Raw genomic sequence first — 26,969 nt, forward strand, 5'->3', positions numbered from 1 at the left:
AAAATAAAGGTCTGCAGAGGGTACAAGTGCCTCCTTACATTTGCTTGATATAATAAGTTAGTTTAGAGTTGACAAACAGATCTGCTTAAAAATTTCAATATGGAATAATCAATACAGTTAATTTTGATTGCTACTGGAACAATTGAATACATTGAAATTTAAAAGACCTCACTTGCTTTCATCCTTCAAACTCACTTATTCATATCACAGTCTGGAAAATGCCATTTCTGGCTAACCTTAGCTGGAGAAATTAAATTGTCCAATTCTTATTAAAAAATTACAACATTATTTGACTACTCCAAAACTGTCACACCATCATGATGATACAACATGTCCTTAAAAAAAATAAGTAACAAAAAACCATGGCCCCAGTGCCTCATTTTATCCTCAAATGGCCTTTGTTCTGTGCTCTTTTTTTAAATCTTCACCCAACATCTGATGGTTACGGCAGCCTACATTAATATTTACAACTCTTTACCTACTTTATCTAATGATGTTAAAAATTCTTTGCTTAGTTAAGTACAAAACAAATAAAAAAAATGTTAAGTGCAAAATAATGCACACTTTGACTGGTATTGGATACTTAGCAAAAATAAACAGCTTTTATCAAAATTTAAATTTTCTCTCCTGAACTTCCTTCTGCATATTTCATTGTTTGCTTTATCCTTGAGGTAGGACTCTTAATCTAAGTAGCTTCTAAAACAACTCACAGATCATAATTTTATTTTTCACACTCATTGTGAAATAACCAATTCCATAGAGCAGTTTTCACTCGAGTGTCAAACATTTATTTGATTTGCATAACAAAGCTGAATGATTGGTTTAAAAAAACCTTGCACCACTTTTTCATCGAAATAGGAAAACCAGAACCAATTGTGACCCACCCACACTGACATACATTTTCCCACGCTTCTTATGAGCTACATGTATTTATTTCGAGTTTTGTCTGGTTCACTGGATTATCTGTGTCCTGTGTGATTGACCAGACTGAGAAGAGTGATAACTTTGGTTTTGGTTTCACAACACTCAACTGATAACTGCTCTAATAACATTACTAATAAATAAAAACCCAGCTGTCAGAGGAGTGAGTTAAGTATTTTGAACAGCATCAAATCTCACAGGAGGGTGTGATTTCCGTTTTTCTCTTCCCCACCACATAAAATCCACTAATTGTAAACTTTCAGATGTCTGGTCCTCGTGTGATACTTGAGGTTCAGAGGACGACAAGTTCAAACTCTTGTTGTTATTGTCTGTTTCAAACAAAACGCCATCAGTCTTGCACTCTTGCATGGCCTCATGGGATTGAACAGCTTGCCGCAAACGATCAGCTTTACTATGAATTTCTGGAAAGGACTGAAAAGAAACAGAAGGTTAGAAATACATATATCAAATACCGGTAGTTGTAGGTCAAAAATGGATTTACTAACTTAGAGGGCCTGACTGACTTTCTATGTGATCGTAATAATAGAGGTGATGTGTGTTCGTAAGATACATGCACATGAAACCAGCGAGATACTTTGGTGGTTGTGATAGATAATTTTGGTCAAGAAACCCAAAGCAAAAGGACACTTTAATAAAGTTATTATTATTATTATTATTATTATTATTAATATTATTATTATTATTATATATTATTAACACTTTACAGATCTATTTTCTTTAATTTCACTAAGAACTATTATTTTATTTTTTGCCACACAAACAAAAATAGAATTATAATACAATGATTAATAAATAAAACAAATCAATATACAAGATAACGATGAAAATACAAAACTACAATATAATATGTTAAAGGTAGAAAACAAAATGGCAAGGGAACCTAATAAAAAACCACCGGGCTTGTAAGCTTAGGTTCCCTCACAACTATTAATCAGTTTGAAACACAAACTCATTCTGTCTCTGTTCTACTGTGTAATGGTATGAAATAAAATTTAAATTATAATTCTTCACAGTTTAGTAACAAATATAACTCTTTGATGTCTTAAAGGAATACTACTTGCAGTACATACCTTGGATAGCTGAGTAAGGTCAGAAGATGCTGTTTGTAATCTTTGAATGCACTCCTCAAAATCTACAACAAATTCAGATCAAACAATAGCACATCAAAAAACACAAACAGCTATCATTGATTGTTTGAGTGGTAGAGTCAGCAGGCCTTGGAAGATTTTAAGTGCCCATAACATCAAAATTTTTATTTTCTCATCTGATTCTATATATCACCCAATGAACTTCTGCAAAAAAGTTTTTGATTTGGATAAAATGCAAATTTTTATAAGTTTTTGAAAATGTTCAAATTTGCTGCCATTTTAGTCCACCATTCACACCAGTCTTCCCTTGGTTTGGAATGAGCTGTGATGTAGATTCAGGAACATGTGAATTCAGACTTGACTCATCTAGTTTGTTTTACCTCTGTAAATTTAGCTTCCTAGTCCATACAAAATGACAGAAAGGTGTGTTGCTGCTCTTTGTAGCAACATCAATGATTCAGAAAACAACATCAGTCTTCATCGCACTCTGTTTTTTGGCGAAACATGCCCCAATAAACTGAGGAGGCGAAAGTGGTGGTTAACTTCATCTTTGAAAGAAGGAAAAACTGGGTACTGGGAAAAATCTTGTCGATCTGTTCAACGCATTTCACAAATGATGACCTCACAAGGTCGAGTTGAGCAGGGGTAAATATGTAAAGAGGGTGAAAAAGAGATGAAGTAGGCATTTGTGTCTTCCCTTCAAAGCATATTAGCCATGAAGTTTGTGACCAAGAACCACCAAGAAGAGTAGAGATCAGCAAATGGTAAGAATTCTTATCATATCCCCCATAACACATACTTGAGGTATTTGCATCACTCTGCTATAAATTCTTATTTTAATTATTTTTTATTTTCATTTATTTATTCTTTTGTAATTCTTCTGTAAGAATTATGTTTAATTTATGTTTATAGTGTAAATAAAAAATTGAATTGAATGAAGGTATTATTGAGTACATATCGTGCCGCTGTTTTGGTTTATGGTCATAGATCATGAGGCATGAAGGCTAGACTAAGGGATCTTTCTGCACACGAAGAATCTGAAACAACAGCTTCACAATCTGCTAACTCCGGCCCTTCTACAAGCAACAATGCGGTAAGCTGCTTTGTCAGTAAAATGCTTTGCCTTCTGCAGCGTCCACTACATTGTCAAATTCATCTTGACTGTATTCCGCAGTGTTATCACTTTCTGTACCAGACAACTCTTCATCCATGACACACAATTCTGTATAGTTACTCCTAAAATGTATTTTTGTGCACTTGAGGCAAAGTGCAAGCTTCCTGAACCTACGTCACAAGATTCAGTCACGTGGCCAATTATGAGCAGGTCGATCTAGTGATCAGCGGTGCGGGTCGACCGCAAGAAAATAGGATTTTCAGGTTTTTAAAAATTCATTTAAAAAAATCACGTTATATCCAAATTGAAAAATTTTTTTGCAGAAGTTCATTGCGTGAAATATAGGATCAGATGGGAAACTAAAAATTTTCATGTTACGGGCACTTTAATAACAGCCTCCCTTGCCTTCTTTCTTGTTCTACAAAGTGTAAAATAATTAATATAAAAAATAAACTCAGATACCTATCTGTAATATTATACAGTTCAGTATGCTTGAAAAATGTATACCACCTCACCCGGAGTAATAACATCGCAACCACTCAAAGATGAATCACTTTTTACTGTGGGCTGATATTTTTCCTGTACAAAAAGCACATTATTACAAGTTAGAATGCAATGCTTTAGCCAAATCTTTGAAAAATGACCTTAAACACAAGCACAGCAAACCTGAGAAGGAAAGTTGAGCATCAACTGTTACTGAATTTTTGCCAATTATTGTTCTTGGATTGTTTATTACAACGTTCTTTGTGGAACCAACCTGAGTACAATAAATGACCGTACTAATTATTAGTACAGTCAAACCTCCACTAATGGCCACCTCTCCACAACGCCCACTTTTTCTGGTCCCAGCGGACAGTCCATAATTTCACTCTTATTTTACCCTCTCTACAACGGCCACCTCTCCACAGCAGCAACAGCTACTAAAACTCGTCCAAACTGCCAACATAGCCTCTCAACAAGGGCCAGTTAATCAACAACTGACAAACTGTATACAAAACCCTATTTTTAATTAGCCACTATCAACTTACCAGTATCTCCCTACGACGCTGAAGTATTCTATTTAGCACTTCTTCAATTTGCTGAGGATACTTTTTACGTTTCCCTGCAGTACCTCTGATCAAATCTTCCAAATCAGAACATATTGCAAGAACTTGTGCAAGTCTGTCTCTGTTTAAAGGTTCCATCTCTGAAAATTGTTGATTAAAATATTGGCAAAATAATATGCACAATTTTGATTTCGAATACTATCCCCAAGGACTTACTAATCCTACTGTTCCAGGCTCTCGGTAGGTTTGGAGTAAGAAGAAAAACAGGCAAGTGAGAGAAAAACCAGGGGGAGACTTATGCAATATTAAGGAGTACAAGTTACCATTGTGAACTCACAATCCTTCGCCATGCCACCTGGGGTGGTAGAGAATGTTTTCCCCTCCCTCTCCCCCTGATTCCTCCCACCTGTCACCCGACCCCTTGGTAGAAACTCTTTTTCTCCCCAACCTTTCTTCGCTTCAAAAATTCAAGATGGCAACCAAACATTTCACAGAGCTATACTGAGCCTCTAAAATATGCATGGACTGCAGGGTACTTTTATATAGGCTACTACATCTCCCACAGAATAGGGATGTAGTTATTGTGCTTACAAATTAAGTATTAAAAAAATTCACTAATGAATAAGAACAACATTTAAGTACTATTGTTATTATTATTAAGTACCTGTACTCTTCGCACTTGTACTGGAATTCTAGCTCGAGGTGCAATGGAAATTAAAATCACTTGCTGATATTTTATTTATCATTTTTGTGTTTGTAAAAGTTGAATTGACGTGTGCATTTTTCCTGTTTCAATCAGGGTCAGCCAGTACTTTTGGGTATACGGTATACAGGGTGATTTTAAATTAAGTATATGGTATTTTGCCGCCAAAATTGGTACTTTTATGGGAACAAGGTATACCTCGTTTTTCCAAAGTTTGGCATTTGGCATGAATTTGAGGGGAAAGTTTGGGTATAAATTACAAACTCTTCTTTTCAGGTAAATTAGTATACCACTACCCCCTGGCCGACCCTGTTCAAAACGTAGCTTCCCCCGCACCTTCCCGTGTAGAACAACCCCCAGAGCATTGAACAATCTTTTGCTTTTCTTGGTAAGATTTATATTAAGCTTGCATTTACCTTCCTGAACTGCCGAACTGCTTGAAACTTCTGCTCTCCTTGGGCTGTCCCATTCTTGTCCTCCGATAGTTATGTTTTCCTTGATCCTGTCCTCAACAGATTCTTTGTAAAGCTTTACCAAACATGATCAAGAAATCCGATCAGAGTTACGGTTAAGTTAAGTACAATGTAGGCTTATCTATTTGCTCTGCAAAACTCATAAAATTGATCAACTCTCGTCTGTTAGGAAAATATAATGATCGCCCTACCTCAAGGAGCTTCTTCTCGAATTCATCCTTCTGTTTTACAGTCCAAGACTTCTTCTCAGCTATCTGATGCACCTCCTTTTTCAGTTTTTCATGAATTACCAGCACCGTTTGTTTGCTGTTTACGGAAACCCTTCCCTCGTCCGCCATTTTTGTTTTTTCGCGCTTTTTTAGACTGCGCATGAGCAGCTGGTTTTTTTGTTGCCCCATTGCCCCATGGGATAGTAATCAACATGGCGGTGAGTTGAACTTCGTTGTCGAAACTATATGTCATTTCTTTTTACCTTTCCTTAAATATTCTTCCACTTTCTGTAGGCTGTGGATCAATCAACATATGAAGCATTCATGGGAGGGACGGAGTAAGTTGTTTTCTCATTTATCCAGTGCAGTCATGATAAACGATGAAGCCCTCAACTGGGTCAAGCGTCTGCAATCTGGCGAGACTGAGAAACATAAGCTTGAGCTTTAAACAAGAAGCAACGTATTATTTTAGCTTGATTCCACATTGTTTATAAACGCCACAAGTCCACATTATGTACCGCAATATACCATGAAGTTGCATTTCGGTTTAAACTTATTTTTTGGGAGGTACGACCCCGGGGGTAAGACAAAGTCATCTAATTTAACACCCCCCCCCCCCCCCTCACCGCGCCTCATCTCTCTCCCCCCAGATGCACACCGCAATCATCGTTGTTCAAATCATTCAGGCACCACAAAGGATGTTGATTTAATGTGCACTGTTTTTTGTCAACAACGTAATCAAGATTTTATAGAACGTCCAAGCTTAAAACATTCGCTAACAATAATTGGTACAAAGCCAAAATAATTATGTTAGAAATATCTTGAAATTTCTAAACAGAGATCAACTATTCTCAGAAGAATTTGATAATGTTTCATGGAAATTCTACACAAATTTTAGTCCACCTGGTATCTAGTTATTTGAAAACTCTTGTAGGCTGCACTGCGTCCAAACACACAACAAAAATACACAGTTCACTTCTAGAGTGAGAGTGCTCTTCAAATACCACTGCCCGGTGCTGCTGTTACACGAAACATTTTTCTATTAAAATGCAGCGATATATTGAAAAATCAGCTATCATTTTGACAAAGAAAGCGCAACAAAACTTACATGTGCAGGTACTCCTGCAGACGCTCAAATGTTTGTTCTCTGGAACCTCTTATAATCTGACTGTGTAAGTTTAATTGACTTTGCAGAGTTTATGCCATGGACATGGATGATAAGGTTAAAGGGGTTCACTTGAGAGGAACAAAGTATACAGTTTCCCAAGATGGTCTGTGTCCTCGTTGCGGAAATTCAAACAGGCTCTATGTGATCTTGGATAAGTATGTTTTTGTAAATGGAAACTCTTTAGACACTTTGTACTCTTTAAAAGAAATATAAATGCTAGAGTGTACATGATGTTTTGGCATTATCTTGTCCCTATCATCAAATTTTAAGTCACTACAAATATGTTATGTGAGGTATAATTTATTTATTTAGGTACAGGTGTACCCTATTTGAGACATTTAATCTCATATGTTACACATATTTCTCTTAAGATTGTTTCCGATGGGTGATATGCCTGAAATTCTTCACACGCTGATAGCTAAAGGAAGAGCTATTTTGTGGTCAAGTCAAGAAAAGGAAGGATATTGGGTGAGATACCATGAATAAAAACAGATCTAGAGTGTCAGTGACTAGGCTGTGGAGCAGTCTGCAAATAACCAAGAGAGGTGTTCCTTCAGGAGATCAACACATCTTCCTGTGAAGTGATGGATCATGACAAAGGGTGGTAATAGTCTTAAATTGGACAAAAAGGCAATCACTTGTCTGGGACTGTCACCATTAACATATTTCACATTGTATTGTTCCAGGGGAAAAAGCCTATATCCCTCTCATGGAGGGTTTTTTGTTTGACCCCCTTCCCCTTCCCTATGCCTCTGGAAATTCAACTTGTTATTCATACTTTCCTTTAAAAGTTTGGCTTTTTGGACCCCCTCCCCCTCCCCTGTTATTTCCAATAACCCTCCCTGGGGTGGGTTTGGATATTTTCTGGAGCACACTTGTCATGGATAGGGTTGGTGAGATGATGTCATAAATGAAGTTGTAATGGCTATCAGAAGCATCTATCTTAATTTTGTGGAACTCCCTTTTCATCCACAATGTGGCATGTAGAAATTTGCATGCTCTAACAACACTTGGGTGCACCACAATCTACCTTTCTCTAGAGTGACTATGTTATAAATATTTCAGTTCAATATGAGTAAATGTTCATTCCCTACATGTATTTCATATTATACACACAGGACCCACCTACATTCCTATGCCGAGGATTTTGTCCGCCTGACCCTCTGGGAGCTGGATTTAATGTCAACTGGGACAATGTCTCACTGAATCAGATTTTAGAATCTCTGGACAAGCCAGTACAGGTTTGTAACTTGAGTCATCAATCCTTTGGGTATTTTTGTTTTGCTCTTTTGCAATAATGTGGTCACTGTACTCCTGCTTGTCCAATCCCAAATCTTTTCATCAGTTTAGTAGGTTTAAAAAAAATATGTAAAAATATCTTGTTACCTGTTAAAGGAGTAACATTTTTAGTGCAGGCAGTCAATACACTGTATGTCAATCACCAAAACAAAATGTGGCTTTTGCGTTGGATTAAAGTCAAAGCTGTCCAAGTCCATCATACCTTATTGTGAGTATCCATGGCTGTTGTGGAATAGATGATCAAACATGATATCTTTCTTCCATTCATTTCACTCTAAGAAGGCAACAAATCCTGTTTCAAGCTCAGGGGAAAGCAGCATTCAAGGTTGGTTATTTATTTGTTTGTTTTGTTTCATCTGCAAGTTTTCCATATAACTGTATTTATCTGCATTTGTGTAGAGATTGTTCTGTACACGTTTGTAATAGTGCCTTTGTTTAATCATGTTTTTATGTTTACTATGATTTATGGTGTGATTGGTAGTGAAGTAGCACACTTTTGTTCCTTTCGTCCCATTTGTAGATGAGCAAATTACATCATCCAACTTCTAGGTACTGACAGTTTATTTGTAACTTCTTTTTCATTCGTATTCAAACAAAAGTTGAAAGATCAAGTCAAGATGAATCTTCTGATAACTCAATGCAAGTTTTGGATGAATTTCGAGCAGAAAAAAGTGATGATGAAAGAAATCTGACTCAAACTTCAGTCATGCAAAGTATGTATGTTCTTTTGTAATAACATTGCCTTATTTTACTGACATGTTTCTTTACTTCTGATCATGTACATTCACTATGTTTTGTAACTAAGTCAACTATTTCCTTCAAAAGCTTTGCATCAACAATGTGCTGTATGATTAACTTATCTACAGAGAGTACTATAAGGCAGTAGTTTTGTGAGTAGTGATATTGATGATACACCTTTTTCAGGTTCGTCAGACAAGGAGGAAGAAACTGAGGAAGATGATGATGATGATGAGGATGATGATGATGATGATGACGAACTTGACGAGGAAGAACTCATCAAACAAATGCTTGCAAAAGAGCAGCAAAAGCTTTCCCAGGAAAACAACCATGATGATACCGATGACAATGAAAATGAAGAGACTGATGCTCCATCAGCTCCTTCTGATTCTGAGCATTTTTCGGAACAAAATACTTCATCTAGTGATGTGATTGGCTCAACCACCACTGTAACAACATCAGCAACCGGGACTGTATCTCATTCGAACTCTAGCAACACAGTGTCATCATCAACAGCAAATACTTACCCTGTGTCATCTACTGGTCGTTGCCCTTACTGCAGTGCGTCTGATGTCAAATATATCATTATAGTGTCGGAAAACACCAAAGATACTGAGCTACCACAGAGTCTTCAGGAGTTACTTAAGAGAAATCATGCTTTTAAAATGGCTAAAGGTGAGGTGCATAAAGCCAGAACAACTAGTAGGGAAAGCATAGCCATAATTATAACAAAACTGAGTCTTAAATACATTGGGGCTTCTCCTTGTTGCAATATTTATTTACAACTGTTGTCTGAGTCTTGATCTGAGTTACCTACAAATGCTTTCTCATTCATAGCCTCCTGTAATGTGATGCCTACCTCTCATTTAAGAGGGATCCTCTTATGGTTCTCAGTGTTTCCGCCAGAGCACACCATGGCAGGAATCCCACGTTGCAATCAGAGATGGCCCCCAGAAAAACGAAAAAAGGGCCAATTTGGCCCTTTCCTTTTACAAGACTGCAGGCTAAACTCAAACATAGTATTTTAAAAGCCATCCCAGGGCTCAAAATTGCAACCAATAGGGTCACCAATGCAGCTAACATTTCATCCTTGGTGACCAAAATTTGGCAAAAATGTAGTCACCATTATGGCGACTACATTTCACCGTGTTCACGATCAATAACAGTTATTTTGTCCCACATTATGTCCTTCTAGAAAATCATACTGAAAGATCTTTGCTTCTAAAACTTTCAACAAAAGAAAAGAAGTCAATCCAACCTTTTGCTTTGCCTGTATTGATTCTCTGAGTACATCGAAAAACTTCCAAATGGCTGAATCGCCCTATAATGCAATGCAAACCCTTGATCATTGACTATGTCATGTATTCCTAAGGATTGTTCTCATGCAATGCACAGATCCTTCATACTAGTATCTGATTCTAAAGAAACTTTATTGAGTAGAAACACTTCAAAAAGCATTTACTATTAAATTTTATCATAGATCCTAATAAACTGCTTTATTTTCCTTGGTTTCCCGATGCATTTTTTTCCTTCTGTAGCTTTCAATTTATTGGCTCCCTTCCTAAAAAATTGGCCCCTAAAAAAGGTCTTCACGAGCCACCTTGGCCCTCAAGTAGAATTTTCTGGTTGAAACACTGGGTTCTTAGGGCCTCACCTTATGGGAGGTCAAGTACAAAAGAGTCATTCGGGTTAAAGAATTCCTTTAACTTTAGTGTTAATGATGCATGCAGTTCCATGTACACTGTGTAATCAATTGGCTCCATATTTCTTAACACCTATGAACCTTTTTCATCAAGCTTCCCATATTTCTTTTGTTCAAAACAGAATACATTAATAGCGATATTACATTCCTTTGTTGAAAACCCTCTGATTTACCCAGTCATGGATGAATAAGCAAAGGTGTCCTAGCTGTTCCACAAAATATGCCCTCAGCAACTCCCTATCTAGTAGGCCTATTTTTACACCATGCATTTCTGCATGATGAATGCGCTGTCTTGAGTAGATTTGATTTTTGCCAATGCACTTAGGATTTTTAAGCCATTGACTCCCACTCCAGCTGTAAAAGGACTATGGTCCTTAAACCACCTGTAACATAATCCCTTTCCATGCACAATGCTTTTGATAATCAGAAGATAATTAGTGATACAGCTGCCTTGGACACAGAAGGGGAGAAAAACGTGATCTTTGCTGTCATTAGCACCTTTTTTTGTTTTGTGGAATTGTTTACTTCCCTTGATATTTGGGTAGAAACCTCCCTGAGATGAAGACAGGCAAATAAAAGGCTAGAAAAAGAAACTGGGAGAAACAGGAAGAGGGAGAACTGTCAAAGTTTTATGCTCATATGCATACATGCCTGAAAGAGATTTTGAAATTCTAACCTCATGACGGAAAGGGATGATAGCTTCTTTGTTGCAAATGCCTTTTTTGTCATTTGAATCCAATCTGTCAAGATTGCAACCAGAAATATGCATCTGCATTGTAAACGGTGTTTATGAAAAACAAGAGGTCAACAGGCACAATGGGCTAACATAATTTTCTGGTTATTATCCACAACATACTGTAAATTGCCGCTCATAAGCCTTCCCACTTATAAGCTTCCCCGGTTTTAGGCCCAGCTACCTGCAAACAAAATATTACTTCCAATTAAAACCTCCGCCCCCCCAGATGTAAAACATTTTAATCAACACCATCCCTTGAGGGAGCAGGGGTGGTGCAGTGGTGAGAGCACTCACCACCCACCAATGTGGCCTAGGTTCGATTCCTGCCCAGTGCCATATGTGGGTTGAGTTTGTTGTTGGTTCTCAGCTTGCTCTAAGGTTTTATCTCCGGGTTCTCCAGTTTTCCTCCCTCCACAAAAACCAACAACTCCAAATTCCAGTTCAGGACCCACATGAAAACCAGCTAAGGTTGATGTGGCTTCTTCTCTAAATATTGTTATTTAATTTTATTTAATATAACACTGCTATAGCTTATGCCGAAAGCCCCCACCCCCCACTGTAAGCCCATCCAGATCCCCTTATGAAGTTGTATAAGCCCAGAGCTTATTACCAGCAGTTTACAGTATGTCCTAACATGTTCTAAATCTTAGACTCTTATATTTTATTCATTGTAAATTTTGTTTCTTGGGAAGTTTCTTTTTATTTTTGGGGAAAATGACACTGTCATGCAACATTATGTTGCCAAATGGTTTAAACTTAAACATCTGAAAAAAAAACTCATGTTTCTCAGTTGGTCTACACTACCTACTTGATTGCCCAGGAATGTTACTTGGGATAATGCCAATAAACTCTCAAAGTTAACATCTTACAAAATTAATATAAATTGACTTTGACAGCCAATGTGAATCAAAGGAAAAGGAAAAACCTTCCTTGGCTGATAATGTCTTCGAAAATTCTTTGTACTTACAGAACATACATGCATTTTTGCATCTCCTGTTTGAACATTAAGTGATCCTGTGAATATTTTGTATTTACAAAATTTGTAAGTCTTAATGGTGACCAGATTATTTACCAATGTACTCACCCAGTCGACTCTTGATTCAAGCTATGGCCCCTACTGAAGTAGTCATTCTCAAGCAAAGCATTTTTTTAAGGCCAAACCCAAATACACTGGAATCTCCATTTCTTAAACCCTCAATTATTTATTGAACCTCTTGATAATTCAGAAAAAACATGGTCCCCTTCACATTTTGATTCATTCAAATACTAATAATTTTACCTTGATTTATTAAACCATGAATCCACAATAATTCAAAACCAGTTTTGTTTTCCCTGGTTATTCAAGAATAAAATCCATCATTGTCACCTGCAGGAATACTGCTGTTTAGCAAATCACCACTAGGTCTGGTGTTTAATTATATTGGCCAAAACATCTTTGACCTGATTGCTTGTAGCAAATTAGAGGATCTTTTCTGTAGCAGTTGAAAAGATTCCCAGAAGAAAATGCTGTAGTATCAGAAACCATGTGTTGACTTGAAAGATAAACTGTTAAAAGTGTAGTTTTGTAAGTCACTAGGTTATGACTTTATTTTGTATCATATTTTTACTGCCTTTACCTTTGTTACTTTAACTATATTGTGTTTGTTATTCCTTTTTTCCATCTTGTTTGATTTTGAATATGCTTTTTGTCATGCCAAAGTTGTACTAGCAAAGTAACTTGCTGTTTTGATCTCCTGTTGTTGTTGTAATGAACTTTAGGTGACAGTGAACCTCCATCATTCCAGTGCCAGAAGTGTCGATATGGCTTCAACCTTAACTGGTCAAAAACTAACCTTGAAGAAATCTTTGGACTGCAACCTACAACATCTGCACCCACTGCCACTACTGCTGCCTCCTACACATCAACTGCGTCAGTGCCCTATCAGGCACGTCCTGCATCTTACATGACGTCTACTGCTTACCCACGCTACCCCCCACCAAGTGTGTTACCACCAGGATACCCACCCCCTGTGGGGGTGCCTCCACCTGTACCCTACCATGGGTAAGTTGAAGGATCCCTGCTAGGGTCAATCAATATCTAGTAATCTGATTTACCATGAATTTTTGGTTAATATTATTCTTTTCCTTTTCCTTCCTCAGCTATTCACCTACCTACCCCAGTTATTATGGTTCATATTATCACCCTCCTGCAATCCCCCAACCTGCAGGATCATATTCTCCCTACTCACCGGCTGTAGCACCCCCTAGGATACCTCTCCCTGGGACAATTCCACCTGGAATGCCCCCACCTGGCATACCACCCACTGGGATATCTCCTGCTGGTATACCACCCCCTGGGATACCTCCTCCTGGTATACCACTCGCTGGAATTCCTCCTCCTGGTATACCAATCCCTGGGATTCCTCCTCCTGGTATACCACCCCCTGGGATTCCTCCTCCTGGTATACGGCCCCCTGGGATACCTCCTCCTGTTGTACCACCCCCTAGGACACCACCTCCAGGTTATCTCCCACCAGCTGTTCCCACAATCCCTCCACCTGCAACTGCTTGGGGAAGTTACACACGCCCCACATACCCCACCCGTCCACACTACCCTCCCGCTTCTACAGGGTACCTCCTACCTCCCACTGGAAGACCCTATCAGCCACCACCACAGATTGTGACTCCTCTGAGGGCTAGGGCTCCACGCCCTTTGTACCAGCCTGTAGTACACAGTGGGATGTCAGTGCCACCAGGAGCCACTCCATCCCAGCAGGAGCCAAGTGCTGAACAGACTGTTGAAGGTGAAATCAGTAAAGTAGCAGCTGCGAGATTTGAGATGGTGTTAAATCAGATCGACCTAGCAAAGGCTCGTGTCCGCCACGAGAAGAAGCTGATGAAAGAGTTTCAAAAGGAAGTTCTTGGGACCACTGCAGCAGACATTGAGATGCTTCATCAGCAGGACACTGAGGAACCTAATGCACTGACAGATGAGGGACAAAACATGCCAGAATATGACGAAAAACCACCTGGTGATGATGATACAGGTACTGGTTGCACCTTCATTAATAAGGCAGTAACACCTGTAACAATGAGAAGAGTGAAGACATGATTGATCTTCGCAGTTATATACACAACTCAAGCAGTTGTGAAATTAAAGCCTTAAAAAATTCAGGCTTGAACGGGATTTGAGCCCATGACCTCTGCGATACCAGTGCAGTGCTCTACCAACTGAGCTACCAAGCCAATGGGGAGCTGGTCACGTTGTGACTTCATAATATGCCCATAGATGGTGAAGATACAAGTGAAGACATGATTGATCATCGCAATTTTTTACACAACTTAAGCAGTTGTGAAATTTAAGGCCCAGTGTGAGATTGTAGAAATTGGATTGTAGATAGATATATATGAAACGAGGCTAATTTGAACGGCAGCTTGAACGGAATTGGAACCCATGACTTCTGCAATACCGGTGCAGTGGTCTACCAACTGAGCTATAAAGCCAACCAGCTCCCAACTTTGCCTAAATTACATTAAGCTCTGTGAAAATCAGTGTAGTGTCTCTGATCGCAGCTAGGTTTTGATATTTTCAGGCACAAGCATCAACCAATCTGAGACGCTACGTGTACACAGGTTATGAATTGTGTTGAATCTGAGAACTCTGTAGAGTGGCAAAATTCAAAGTGCATGAAGAGATATGTATCCTTTTATCTTTCTCGTTTTCATTCCTATGTTACTTTTTCCCACCAGGTTTTGGCCCTAATGTCATTATCAGCCAGTCATTAGAGGAAACGAAAATTGCTGATTCGCCAGTGAACACCTCGGTATTAGCACATTCTGTTTCGTCATCACAGCCAATGCCAGCGGATATCAATGAAAAGTCACAGATTCCAGTCCATGAACATAATGCTGAAACCGGCAATCTGATAGACAATGCTGCCGTTGAAACTGGCGACGACTCCAAGAAAGATCTAGGCAATGAAGATGTTGAAAATGATTTACCAGAGACCACGGAAACAAGTCTCAAGAAGACAGTTCCAACTCGAGGTGGTCGTCCTGGACGATCTAAACAGCAAAACAAGTTGCCGCCTCCTAGAGCTGTAGCCTCCACTCGACAGACGCGACGATCTCGAAAATCTGAACCTACTACCTCTACAGATGATACGGACTCCACAGCAGGCGAGGAGGAAGCTGCAGCAGTGACTGGAAGGTCAAGACTATCCCAAAAGACCCGACCACCCAGCAGAGGGGTAAAGAGGCTGGAGATTGGAGCTGTCCAAGACAATGAAGTGCATGGAGGTGTTGTAGCGAGTGACATTGAGATGGGTGAATCATCAGATGTGTTGAGTCAGAGCAGTGCTGTTCCTCAGACTGAAAGTGATTCGCAGGACGTACCCAGTGAAAGCTTGCCCTCCTCCTCGGAAGCAGAAGCTGCTCCTGTAGTTCCCAGTGCCACAGCTCGCCCACAACGTGGAAGGGCCACACGAGGCAGAAAACGAAAGCAGGAAAGCGTTGAAAAGGAAGTTCCCGGACCATCAGTCAGAAAGTCACGACGAGTGGCAGCAGAAAATTTGACTGTAGAGGAACTCCACAGTGAAGAAAATGAGGAGCTCGAAGATGAAAAAATGTTAGTAGACAATCCAGTTGTCTTAAGCCAAGGGGAAGACACAGAAATGACTACCACATGTCCCAGGGTAGGACGATCCAAAAGAGGCGTCACCCAGCCTGATCATGGTGATGACGAGTCAACAGCTGATGGCAGTAACCTTGATCAAAGTGAAACGGAGTCTACGACAGTGACACAAGAACCTGATAAGCCCATCACAGAGAGACGCACTAGTCGACGCCAAACGAGATCTGCGCAGATACCGCAAGAGCCAGAAGAGTTAACAGCAAGTGAAACTAAAACTGATCCTCAAACAGAAGAGTCTACAGTCACTGTACGGGAGGAGGACGGAGCACAAGAAGATGAAAAGACCACGAGCAATCGCCGAACTCGTAGATCAGCACCGAGAATTTCACAGGAAAGCGTTAAAACTGCCAGCCATCGCCAAACACGAAAATCCGTACAGCTGCAACCGCAAGAATCTGACACGCCAGACACTGAGCAGAAAGCCGACAGCAATCAAGTTCAAACGCTAGAAAGTGACACGCCCAGCGACAACAAACTCACGGATGACCAGCCATCTGTGTTGGTTGAGCAGAAAGTAATAGCCCCAAACGGTTCGTTGGGGGCTGAAGAGAAGGCCAACCGCCGGACAAGAAAATCTCGGAAATCTTCGGCTTCAAGCGAAGATGCATCGGTTAGTAGTCGAGTTGACGTTCATGAGTCCCAGGAGTCCGATGCGTCGACGACAACAGAGGAACTTGCTAGCAAGCGTCAAACGAGGTCTCGAAAATCACCAGCCTTGCGCAAACTTGAAACAACCCAGTCTGATACACCCACAGTAGGCGAAGCTGAACAGACACCACCAACACGGAAATCTCGGCGCAGATCTTCAGCTTCAAACGAAGACACAACAACAGGAGATGCTCAGTTGTCGGTAGCTGAACCCGACCCCCCTGAAGGCAGTGCTTCTTCAAGGCGAACTCGCAGGAACAAATCCACACCCACGACTCAAGAAACTACTGAGCTACCACAGGAATTGGACAGTCTGACTGCGGAAGGAGATATTGTGGAGGTAGATTCTATAGTGCCTCAGAAAAGAGCGTCTAGGAAAAGCGCGCCGGTGGAATCAACTGCAACAATCACTAAAAGAGTTACTAGAAATCGGCAGAAAAAGTAAACAGGTATGGCTCTGGCCCAGGCCACGCCGCTGTTGTGTACTGAACGGGATATTGTTCGACCGAGAAAACTGAGTTTTAATTAGTCTTCAGTGGACGTTCTTGACAGATTCTAAGAGCGGTGTGAGATCTTTTTCCATCTTGGTCGCTTAGTCTCCAGTGTTAACAATCATTGTTTGGCTATCGCATTGTTCAGATATTTTATGGCTCAATCTTTAAACTGAAGTTAGTATTGGCACATCCAGTTGTACTTGACCGTGGTCGTTCAAGATTTTGCCACTAGCAAGGAATGTTGTTTCGTACCGAACAGCCGTTTTTTTGCACGACGACTGTCCAAGAAAATAGTTGTTTTGTGTTTCGTCGTAAAAGGTGCCATTGTAAATAAGACAAGTTTGAGTTGGACGAGAGCAGAAGGGTAACATTAAAGTTTATTCAGGTTGCGTTAGACACTGATCTTTACAACAACGACAGCTTATTTTACCACGAAGGAACATCAATGCAGAATTAAGTAATAAAACAAAAAAAAAAGTTATAAAACAAAACTCTGTGTTAACTGCTTTAGACCGGTCTCCCAACTTTCTCCTCTCTGCGACTTGGCTTCCGGGTGTACCTCCGGAAATCAAGTGAAAGAGAAAAATTGACTCGTCGCTGTCGTCCCATATGTGAACATTGTTTGATGCGCGACATGATGGAACATCATCAGATTTTAACATAGGGAATTTAGGTAAAAGTTCTAGCTAGAAGTGACATCCATACGTTTATAGAATGCCTGCGGGTGCTGTAATCAAACAGTTTTAGGTAGAGATTCACAATTGCGCATTTTCGGGAGGGAAACCGGCGTTGAAGTAGTGAATATCCGAGTCCAAGAATCTAGCCCGTGAAATCGTCTGTCTTCTAGAGCCACCTTTTGTTCGTATTGGGTCGCTGAGTCGTCTATTTATTTATGTGTTTTTGAAGTGACAAAAGATTGGAAGCGAAAATGAGAGCCGCTATACAATCCTCTCTCCCCCAAAAATGTACAAATAGGGGAATGGGTAGCAGTCGGATTCGGTCGAGGAAACAAGAACCAGATGATGGCGATAGACAGGGAATAAACCATATTCGCTTTCTCGGTATTGGACTGGGACTAGCTTGCAACTGAGGCTAATGCGGGGGTCTTGATCTTTTTTTTAATGATATTCCAGGCAGAAGCCTTCATCGCAAGCTAGTGCCAGTCCAATACCGAGAATACGAATATGGCATATTGGTCTCGTAGCCCTGGCTGAACCGGCTCGACGTTACCAAAAATGATTTCGCCATACTAGCGTGAGAACGTTCGGTGTGCACTTAAGTAATCGCGTTATTCTTTGATTGGATAATCAAAATCAGAATCTTCACGAAAGCTGAACGAGGATTTGCATAAAACGGAGCTTGTCGGCTCTAACTGTATTGATTTTTGAATTATTTAGAACTCAACAAATTACTGAACGTCTGAATTTTCAAATATGTTGATGGGAGGAAGGCGGTGCGAGGGTCTCTCTGGCGCCACTAGGGCCTTATTCAGAAGGAATTCAGTCTGGATGGACTTATTGCATCCTGTCAAAACTGGCATCTTGTGCGATTGCACCAGAACGGCCTCTGGTGCCGAGTCCCACTGAGTCATCTCTGACGCATCTAGCTGGTCTGCATGGCTCACGACATTTCTTGAAAAAAAGACAAGTTGAAAGCAAGAGTGATAAGGAAGTATTTAAAATTATACAAAAAAAATACTTAACAGCAGATTCACAAAATATACGGACATATCTCCATGAAATAAAACATTAAGAGAAGAAGACAACCACTTCGCCAGGGCTTTCCCTGGAAGTTTGGAAGACGCGGAAAACCTCAAAAGAAAAGTCCTGGGGACGAGGTTAGGTGGAATAAGAGTCTCTAAGGTTACCGTTGAACGGTGATCATGTGAAACAGAGCTCTTAATCTGGACCAAACTGTTTGTAATCTAGACGAACCTGTTTTTCCTTAAGTGGTGACGGCAGGAATAAATTAAGACCTCAACGAGAATAACTAGCCAGGCGCTAAACAGGAGTATTATAGCGATGCACAGGGACACCAGTGTTTTGTAGTCTGCGTCAGAAATAGCATTTCCTAGATAAAATAAGTGAGAAAAATACCTTAGTTGCTCAAAAACCGATCTTTGCATCAAGAATCGCATATTGCATATTAGTCTCTTTTGTTCGATAATACAGTGTGCGACTACTCCGGTACACGAAGGATCTTCTCTTGGGTGGGGGAATGGAGGAGGATTTGAAGTGAAGTACCTCCTCGTCCAATTATCGTGGATCTTTTGATCCAGTGATTGATTTACTGACTGAGAGATTGACTCAGCTTGCACAACTGATCAGAATTGTTTTCTACTATTACTATCTGTCGTGTACAAGTGCACAAGTGTTCCAACTTTAATCTTAATCGTGTACTTGCCTTTCCAACATGGCCTTCCCCGCCATCGTGAGACTGTCTTATCTTGCCGCAATCAGCTGAAATCACTATATGAAGGCTATTTTTCACGGCTACTCGGTCAGTTTCTCAACAGTTACCGCACATAAGCTTCTTACCTTCACAATTACATTGAGAAAAAGCAGCTAACAGGCCGAGTAGCATCCAAGTTATGCGTGCAGTGTAACTATCCATCTAAACCACAACTTGTAAGACCTGCAGTGACAAGGGTAAGTGAGTTGTTGACATAAACTTAGCGTATGAAGCTGGCATAACAGAACTTAAACTTCAAGCTAACTTAAGTTCGTTTTAGTCCCTTTAAGAAAACTGAAAACGTGAGCATAATTCTGGTATAAAGATCAGCTTCTAAAGAATGAAAAAGCAGCGTAAAGCTGCTCTTGTTGAAATTTACGACAGCGAGAGACATGATTATCTTAAGAAAACTGAAAACGTGAGCATAATTCTGGTATAAAGATCAGCTTTTAAAGAATGAAAAAGCAGCGTAAAGCTGATTTTGTTGAAATTTACGACTGCGAGAGACATGATTATCTTGTCGAGAGCTTTACCCTAGGTTTACACGGCAGCAAAGTTACTTTTTCATGCTGTAAGTACCACATAGAAATTGATTTCAAGTGTTTTGTGTGACTCGAGCGTCATTATTAATTGTACCTTTAAGTTTAGTAGTAAAAGAGAGCCTTTGAACCCTTTTGGCTCCTTATTAGCCTCGGCAACTGACGCCAGTTTCTGTGGTGCGAAGCAACCACGAGTAGTTCTTCTCTCTCTCTGGATACCATACCAGTCCTCTGAGGTTTCTTCTTCTCAGCATTTGGCAAATATCAGGTTGCTTCAACACTTCACCAGTATACCCACTTATAATCGGAGAGAGGCTTTGTGAAAGTAGTTTCATTACCTATAAAGATCCATGACAACGCATTGTTTTTCGGCACGGTTTGACCACGGACAATTCCATGCGGAGTGAAACCGACTAAAAACCAAACACTGCACCTCAGAGAATTGACCGGTCACGCCGAGAACGTAACTTTTCATAGGCTTACCCTGTCAGTAAAGAGACGCAACCTCTTCAGTTTCACTCTGCAAGGTCGAATAACTTATACATCTTGACGTTTTAGATGGAAAACATTCATTTTACCGCCCAGTAAATTAAAACCAGTGATTAAAACAAAAAGCCAATTCACACTTTGTAATTGCTTTCTAAAGTATTGTTTTAAGAACTTTTTTTCAAAAAGAGACCTACAGCAGCGAACGTCATTTCGTCTCTTCATCTCTGAAAATTTGCCACTCTAATTAAATACATAACTACCATTTTACTTTTAAAATATCTTCCACTAGCTGATGTCTTGGGAAAAACGTATAATGCCGGTAATAACATCAATCTAAAGAAACATCAAATAAGGTTAAGTACATTTCCCAAGAGGCTGGTAAACGAAAAACAACTTAATTTGATTCTCGTTATGAGCAATACAGCATTCAACTTTTCTAAAAACATGAATAAATTATGATTCCAGGTAATCTTGATAACTCCATTGTCGACGTTACTTCTTTAGACTAATATATTTCAAGATACCATAATTATGCACCGAAATAATTTTTCTTCAGTTACAAAAACAATGTTTCTACATGCATACAGTTATCAATATTTTCATTCACTATTTACAAGTCCTGAGTGCTCTGTGTAAATTTAGCGCCCGAGCCTACTCCGGCTCACTTTTCAATCGATAGGCCGCCGGCTTCTGATAGCATTCGTTCTATTACAACTCGACTTTAGTCGTGACATCACATCGGGGTCAGATCGCTGTTAATCGGTTTTCCCTCGCGTCTGCTCGTAACATCCGTTGGTCTTCGTTTTTGAACTAAAGCTTCTCGCTCTGGATGCCAAGTCGTCAAATGTCGTATGGTCTCTTTACTTATTCACTTGTCCTCTTGTTATTCGTGGTCCTGTGCCGTATCTCCTGGGCAGTTATCTGCCATATCTCGATCATCTAGAACCAAAGTGAACTGTTAGCCTTGAACAGGGCATTATTTTTGCTGGTTATACTTTAAATGAAGTCTTTGCGGTCAATAAATTATTGGCGCCTAGTAGCGGTTAGATGCAAGCAAGCAAGCATTACCACACCCAGCTTGTACGGAAAAGTAATCTATCATATATTACCCCCACCCACCAGGGCGTTTTTATAAGGTTACCCTTAATTCAATTCTTTATTTACGCCGTATAGGGCTTTTAGATACATTTCATACGTAAAGTAATGAAAATGGTAAAAAAAAGTTTAGAAACATAAAGCCATAAGGAAATAAAATTTGTGTGAGCAGTGGCCAAAGTAGCAAGAGCTTTCTGGTTCAACACTGCCATGGTCAAGTAAATGGCAGCATAAAAAATTAATTCAGCTAAACCTACATACACCAATTGGTGAACAGAATGGCTGTGAGACGAGAGAACATAACACAGGGATACAACCCTTGCTCAAACTTGAAACTCTCGGATGGTAGGAAGGTAGAGTACCAATAGACAACCCTGCCCTATCAAACTCAGAATACATAAAAGTGCCTCATAATCCAATGATTAACTTGATTTCACAAGAGGAATTTATTCCATTTGCATTGTTGTGAAACGATATTGATTCATGTTTTTAGCTGTGCATTATGTAATATTTAAAAAACAAGCAGCAGTGTTTTATCGGATTTAAAACACGAGGTGTAGCCAAGTGTTTTAAACCCGATGAAACACATGCAGCGAGTTTTTTGAATAGCTTCAAAAACGTTTGTGGTAGATCTACCCATTTGTAGAATAATCCTTGGTTTTATTATTATTTTTCTGGAGAAAATTGGCTGTAAAATTCAGCCGTGTCTTGATCAAATTTAAAGACACTCATTAAAAACATTCTCTTTTATGAATTATTAATGAGTTTTTGGACCAGTTATGATGTACTTGTTGACGTTGATGATGTACAATTTATTTTACTTGGACAACACACTTAGCTATGGTAACGGTGCACTCCATAGACTTGATAAGTAGAGTCTACAGGACATCACCAGCTAGTTTACACTCAAGAAACCAGAGTTGCTCTTAGTTGTGCCTTGAGCAACTCTTCTACTTCTTTTCTGCTGGCCTAACTTCCTACATGCACCCTAGTTCAATGATGAATTTTGATGCGGCCTGAGACATGAATCAATAACTGTTAATTTTAATTAAAATGTATTATGTTATAGCGGTCACTTTGCTCAAAGCTAGTTTCCAGGCATGCAACTGAAAAGAGGGGAGACAAATATTTTGTGATAAATAACATAGCATGTTAAGAATCCCAAATGATGGATTCTTCCAGGTTTCAGGGTAGTTAAAGAGTAGTTGGAAAAACATCAAGATAAAAAATTAGTGAGGAAAGTGGCATCAGATTGCTCCTTGCACCCAGCCTCTCCCTCTTTTTTTTTGCTCGACATTTTTTGCACTGCAACCCAACTAACTGAACACCTGAAAGGGGCCACCCAACTCACAGAAGGCCAGAAGCTGATTCCCACAACTACAGAAAACAAATATGCCATTTCTGAGTTACCTTGCACCTCTGTTTCAAAATGACTCTCCATGCAAAACTTTTCATATGAAAATGAGTTTGATTTGCATGAAAATGAACATGTAGGCGGAATGCATTCCCATAAGAACGGTTTTGCACAAAGACTTGTTTTGATACAGTGGCAAAAGGCAACACAGAAGTTGCCTATTCAGATAGTGGCAAGGGCAGAGGACTTCAATCCCAATTGTCTACCATGCTGACACTCAGTCATATTGACTGCTTCAAGAGACACCCCTGTCCCCCACTCAGGTAGTTGTTCAGCTTACCGTCAAACTTGGTCCCACACCAAATACAGTACTGATGGGTTCTTCTGAGGTACATGGTCAGGTGCTCGAGCTTCTCTGATGGCTATCAAGGGAAAAAACAAACTGGTGACACAAATGTTTTACTAAACAATCAAAACCTTCTTGTTTTGATACACTTTACAACAGTTCGCTTAAACAAAGAGTGATGGCTTAGGCTGAGAGTGCTCATGTCAGTGCTCATGTCAGTGCTCATGTACATGATGTCATGAAACATTCAAAACTCTCAAGTGATTTGTTTTTAAGTACCATACTCTCATACTCTAATTAAAAGATCTGTGGAGGTGCAGTGGCCTAGTGGTTAGTGCACCTGCCTCCAAATTGAGCAGTCCAGTTTCGAGCCCTGGCCAGGGACATTGTGTTGTGTTCTTACTGTCACAGTACCGTTCTCCACTCAGGTGTATAAATGGGTACCAGCAGACCAGCATCCCATCCTTATTCTCACAGGATATGATAAGCAATATCTGTTCAAAACCCCAATTATCAACAAACCTCCAGCTCCTCCTCTTCTTCGTCCTCTGCTTCATCCTTGTGTTCTTGCTTGTCTTCTTCATTCTCTTCCTTGTCATCCAGCTCAGTTTTTTCTTCTGGCCAAAACCACTTTTCAACACAGGTTAGATCCTGAGGCAACAATGCAAAGTAATAAGTCTACAACTTGACAAAAAGGAAGTTGGTTATTTTCTTTCAATTTTAAACACTCAAAAAAGTATTTTTTGATAGGTGGTAAGCTTGATCTCCCATTATTTGTGTACTTTCTTCATGGCATAGTGGCCTAATGGGAGCCTGGGGAGACTCCTATATAAAAAGGATGCGGGTGCTCCTCAGAAATTTTGAAAATGACCGCTAAGGGGTACCAAGATCCTGTTTTGTGGGTGTGGCTTGAATATTGTTTCACCCCTAAAAGGTATCAATTCCAAAACAACATATTAACTGATGCTGGACACTTAATGGCAATAAAGACAATTGCTTCGAATACCCTCCACTCAGAATGTTGATTGTCAAATATCTCCTGCCCAGCCATATTTTTTCAGGTAGTGTGTGTGTAAAAGGTACTATGAAAGCTCCCGCTGTGGACTTTTTGAGGCTGAACACCCTAAGAACTACCAAAACCACTTTTGTAACCCCTAAAAGGTACGGCGAATGGGAGGTGCACTGGGCACCAGAGCTGTATCTGTGGTTTTGGAAGGCCTCAGAATTATAGACAAAAGTAATTATTACTCAAAAAGGAGCTTGAGTTTACCTTCGACTTATCCAGCTGTTCACAGGCCTTCTGGCTCTTATATAAATCACTCAATGTTTGTCTCTCGGCAAACTTGTCACTCATATGTCTCCTGAAGCTGTCTCTCTGATTCTGCTCTATCTTTACTCTTTTCTTTGCAGTTTCATGTTTCATTGCCTCCTTTACCTCTCTCTGTCTCTTTAACAGTATGTCATGACCAAGGCCTCCACGATCTAATGAAAGCATTGAACAGGTTATGTTTGAAATGCAGTATTAAGCCTACAGTGCAATCACTACTTGTTAAATGTTCAGTACTGAAAACTATCCATAACCACCCGGTGGATGGTCATTGGAAACTTCAATAGTTAGGAGTCTCCAACACCCAAATTTTTGAAGAACATTTTGAAGCATGAAAACTAAAATTTTCAGACATGTCAAGTGTGCAAACCTAGCCAATGTCATACCTGCCCCCTGAAGAAAAACAGGGTTGGATACTGGCCATAAAGCCCTGGCCAAACGGACTCACAAGTAGACGCAAGTTGAAAACTTGGGTCTACTTGCAACTCTGTTTGGCCAGGCCTTGTGTGCACTTGCATTGACTTCGGATGACTTGCGCTCACTTTGGTCTAGATCAAATTTGCATGCAAATTGATGCAAGTTTTTCACCGTTTGGCCATCCAACCCAAGTCAACGCAATTTGAGAGACGTCCATTAACCTATTATTAGCTGATGAAATACAGGATACGTCTGCCTTGAAATATTTTTTGGCGACTTGTATGTACTTGCAAGGAAACTTGTGAGTCCATTTGGCCACAAACGCAAGTCTCTATGCAAGTTCAACTTGCGACTGCTTGCAAGTCCATTTGGCCCAGGCTTAAGAGGTACTAGGTTTAATAGAAGAAACTAGAGTCTGTTAAACCAGTCAATTTCATTACTAAAGATGCTTTTTGCCAGCAAATATATATCAAATAAATTTTTTCTGTACTTCTGGAAGTACATACATCCATATGTGGTTATATGGTTGCTACACCCATGCCATATTTGCAGCAGTTGCCTGTAATAGTATAGCAAAAATGTGCCAGCATCACTGCAACAATACTGATTACATATTAACCAACTATCATGTTTCTTCATTTTGTAAAACAACAAAGTATCTGACCTGCCTTAACAGCCAATGGTACTGGCTCTACCCTACCAGTTCCTAAAAAGAAACAGATAAAAAATTATTTTTTCTTATAGTTAAGTAATATAACCATACACCACACATTGTTCAAAGCCTGGACAATGCCAGTGGATAAGTGTTACCAAAACAAACCACGCCATCCACCAGATAGTGATTTATCCGGTGGATAGAGTTATCCACCTTTCGAACAACCCAGACCAAACCTGTAAGGGTACTTGATCATGTTTAAATAAAAAAAAGAACAGTTAACTTTCTTTTTCAATACCCAGTTTTGCTCTCTCCATGAACAATTGATTAATAATGTCAACAAGCTTTAAATCATGTTTAAATAAAAAAAAAAAGAACAATTAACTTTCTTTTTCAATACCCATTTTTGCTCTCTCCATGAACAATTGATTAATAATGTCAACAAGCTTTAAATCATGTTTAAATAAAAAAAAGAACAGTTAACTTTCTTTTTCAATACCCATTTTTGCTCTCTCCATGAACAATTGATTAATAATGTCAACAAGCTTTATAAATTTTAAGACCAAACAGTTAAACTGTTTTTTTTTTTTTTTTTTTTTTCCATCTGTAATCCTTAGTTTACATTTTTCACACACAGGATTAATTAGTACAGTTACAATTAATCAAATAGTCAACACTAAGAGGAAATTAACAACTCACACAAAAAGAGACAATTACAACAACAACAAAAGGTGGAAAAATGTAGCATAGAGCGAGTTTACATTAAGTTAAAATAGCTTACTAAATGATGACTTAACTTAAATAATAAAAATGGTAATCCCTAACAACAACAAACTTCTAAGACATTTATTCATTTCCCAAGTCTTTAGAATAATTTACCGTCTTTTCCTAGGCCCATTCCATGTTTGAATCCCATTTTCTGGAGCATAGCAAACCCTTTATTGCTACTATCCAACGCACTTGCGAGCCCTAGTTCACGGTGTTCTGTCTCACGCACCCGCATTGGTTTTATTTTGTTACGCTGATTTAGCTCGTTGTGCTTCATCTCTCTCTTGTTCTTCTTCGCAATCTTGTCTGGAACTAAACCGGGAGCGTTTTCAGCTGCACCCAGGAGAAATTTATCTGACATGTAATCTTCCTCCTCCTCGTCCGCCATCTTGAAGCTATCGTTACCATTCCCTCGCGGAAAATGGCCTTCGATGCTTTCTCTGGAAGGCCGAAGGGTACTGGCCATTACAAGAGTCCATTAGAATCAAATCTGTAG

At 39.6% G+C, this 26,969-nt stretch overlaps 4 protein-coding genes across 5 annotated transcripts; 1 reads left to right on the plus strand and 3 right to left on the minus strand.

Annotated features, from left to right (window-relative positions):
• LOC145485901 (uncharacterized) lies at nucleotides 1-6,188 on the minus strand. Its single transcript, XM_081464557.1, has 6 exons — nucleotides 5,558-6,188; nucleotides 5,310-5,421; nucleotides 4,173-4,330; nucleotides 3,660-3,723; nucleotides 2,013-2,074; nucleotides 1-1,353 (listed from the first exon to the last, which is right to left on the minus strand). The coding sequence occupies exons 1-6, from the start codon at nucleotides 5,762-5,764 to the stop codon at nucleotides 1,090-1,092; spliced, it is 867 nt and encodes a 288-aa protein (XP_081320683.1). The 5' UTR covers nucleotides 5,765-6,188; the 3' UTR covers nucleotides 1-1,089.
• LOC145485896 (uncharacterized) lies at nucleotides 5,779-17,576 on the plus strand. Of its 2 annotated transcripts, none has more exons than XM_081464549.1 (11): nucleotides 5,779-5,793; nucleotides 5,870-5,913; nucleotides 6,770-6,898; nucleotides 7,115-7,211; nucleotides 7,862-7,984; nucleotides 8,322-8,367; nucleotides 8,642-8,755; nucleotides 8,967-9,455; nucleotides 12,977-13,259; nucleotides 13,358-14,244; nucleotides 14,948-17,576. In XM_081464549.1, exons 1-11 carry the CDS (start codon nucleotides 5,788-5,790, stop codon nucleotides 16,981-16,983), a joined length of 4,254 nt encoding a protein of 1,417 aa, XP_081320675.1. In that variant the 5' UTR covers nucleotides 5,779-5,787; the 3' UTR covers nucleotides 16,984-17,576. The 2 variants fall into 2 exon arrangements, with proteins under 2 accessions (XP_081320675.1, XP_081320676.1); XM_081464550.1 differs by having other exon boundaries at nucleotides 8,325-8,367.
• Nucleotides 17,577-17,711: 135 nt separating this feature from the next.
• On the minus strand, nucleotides 17,712-20,181 carry LOC145485902 (uncharacterized). The gene is made up of 4 exons (XM_081464558.1): nucleotides 20,120-20,181; nucleotides 19,570-19,666; nucleotides 18,967-19,102; nucleotides 17,712-18,663 (listed from the first exon to the last, which is right to left on the minus strand). The coding sequence occupies exons 2-4, from the start codon at nucleotides 19,643-19,645 to the stop codon at nucleotides 18,441-18,443; spliced, it is 435 nt and encodes a 144-aa protein (XP_081320684.1). The 5' UTR covers nucleotides 19,646-19,666; nucleotides 20,120-20,181; the 3' UTR covers nucleotides 17,712-18,440.
• On the minus strand, nucleotides 19,653-26,969 carry LOC145485900 (G patch domain-containing protein 11-like). Its single transcript, XM_081464556.1, has 6 exons — nucleotides 26,585-26,969; nucleotides 25,715-25,756; nucleotides 24,577-24,788; nucleotides 23,829-23,957; nucleotides 23,301-23,382; nucleotides 19,653-21,450 (listed from the first exon to the last, which is right to left on the minus strand). The coding sequence occupies exons 1-6, from the start codon at nucleotides 26,937-26,939 to the stop codon at nucleotides 21,395-21,397; spliced, it is 876 nt and encodes a 291-aa protein (XP_081320682.1). The 5' UTR covers nucleotides 26,940-26,969; the 3' UTR covers nucleotides 19,653-21,394.

This window comes from Orbicella franksi, chromosome 4, assembly GCF_964199315.1.
Source record: "Orbicella franksi chromosome 4, jaOrbFran1.1, whole genome shotgun sequence".
NCBI lineage: Eukaryota > Metazoa > Cnidaria > Anthozoa > Scleractinia > Merulinidae > Orbicella > Orbicella franksi.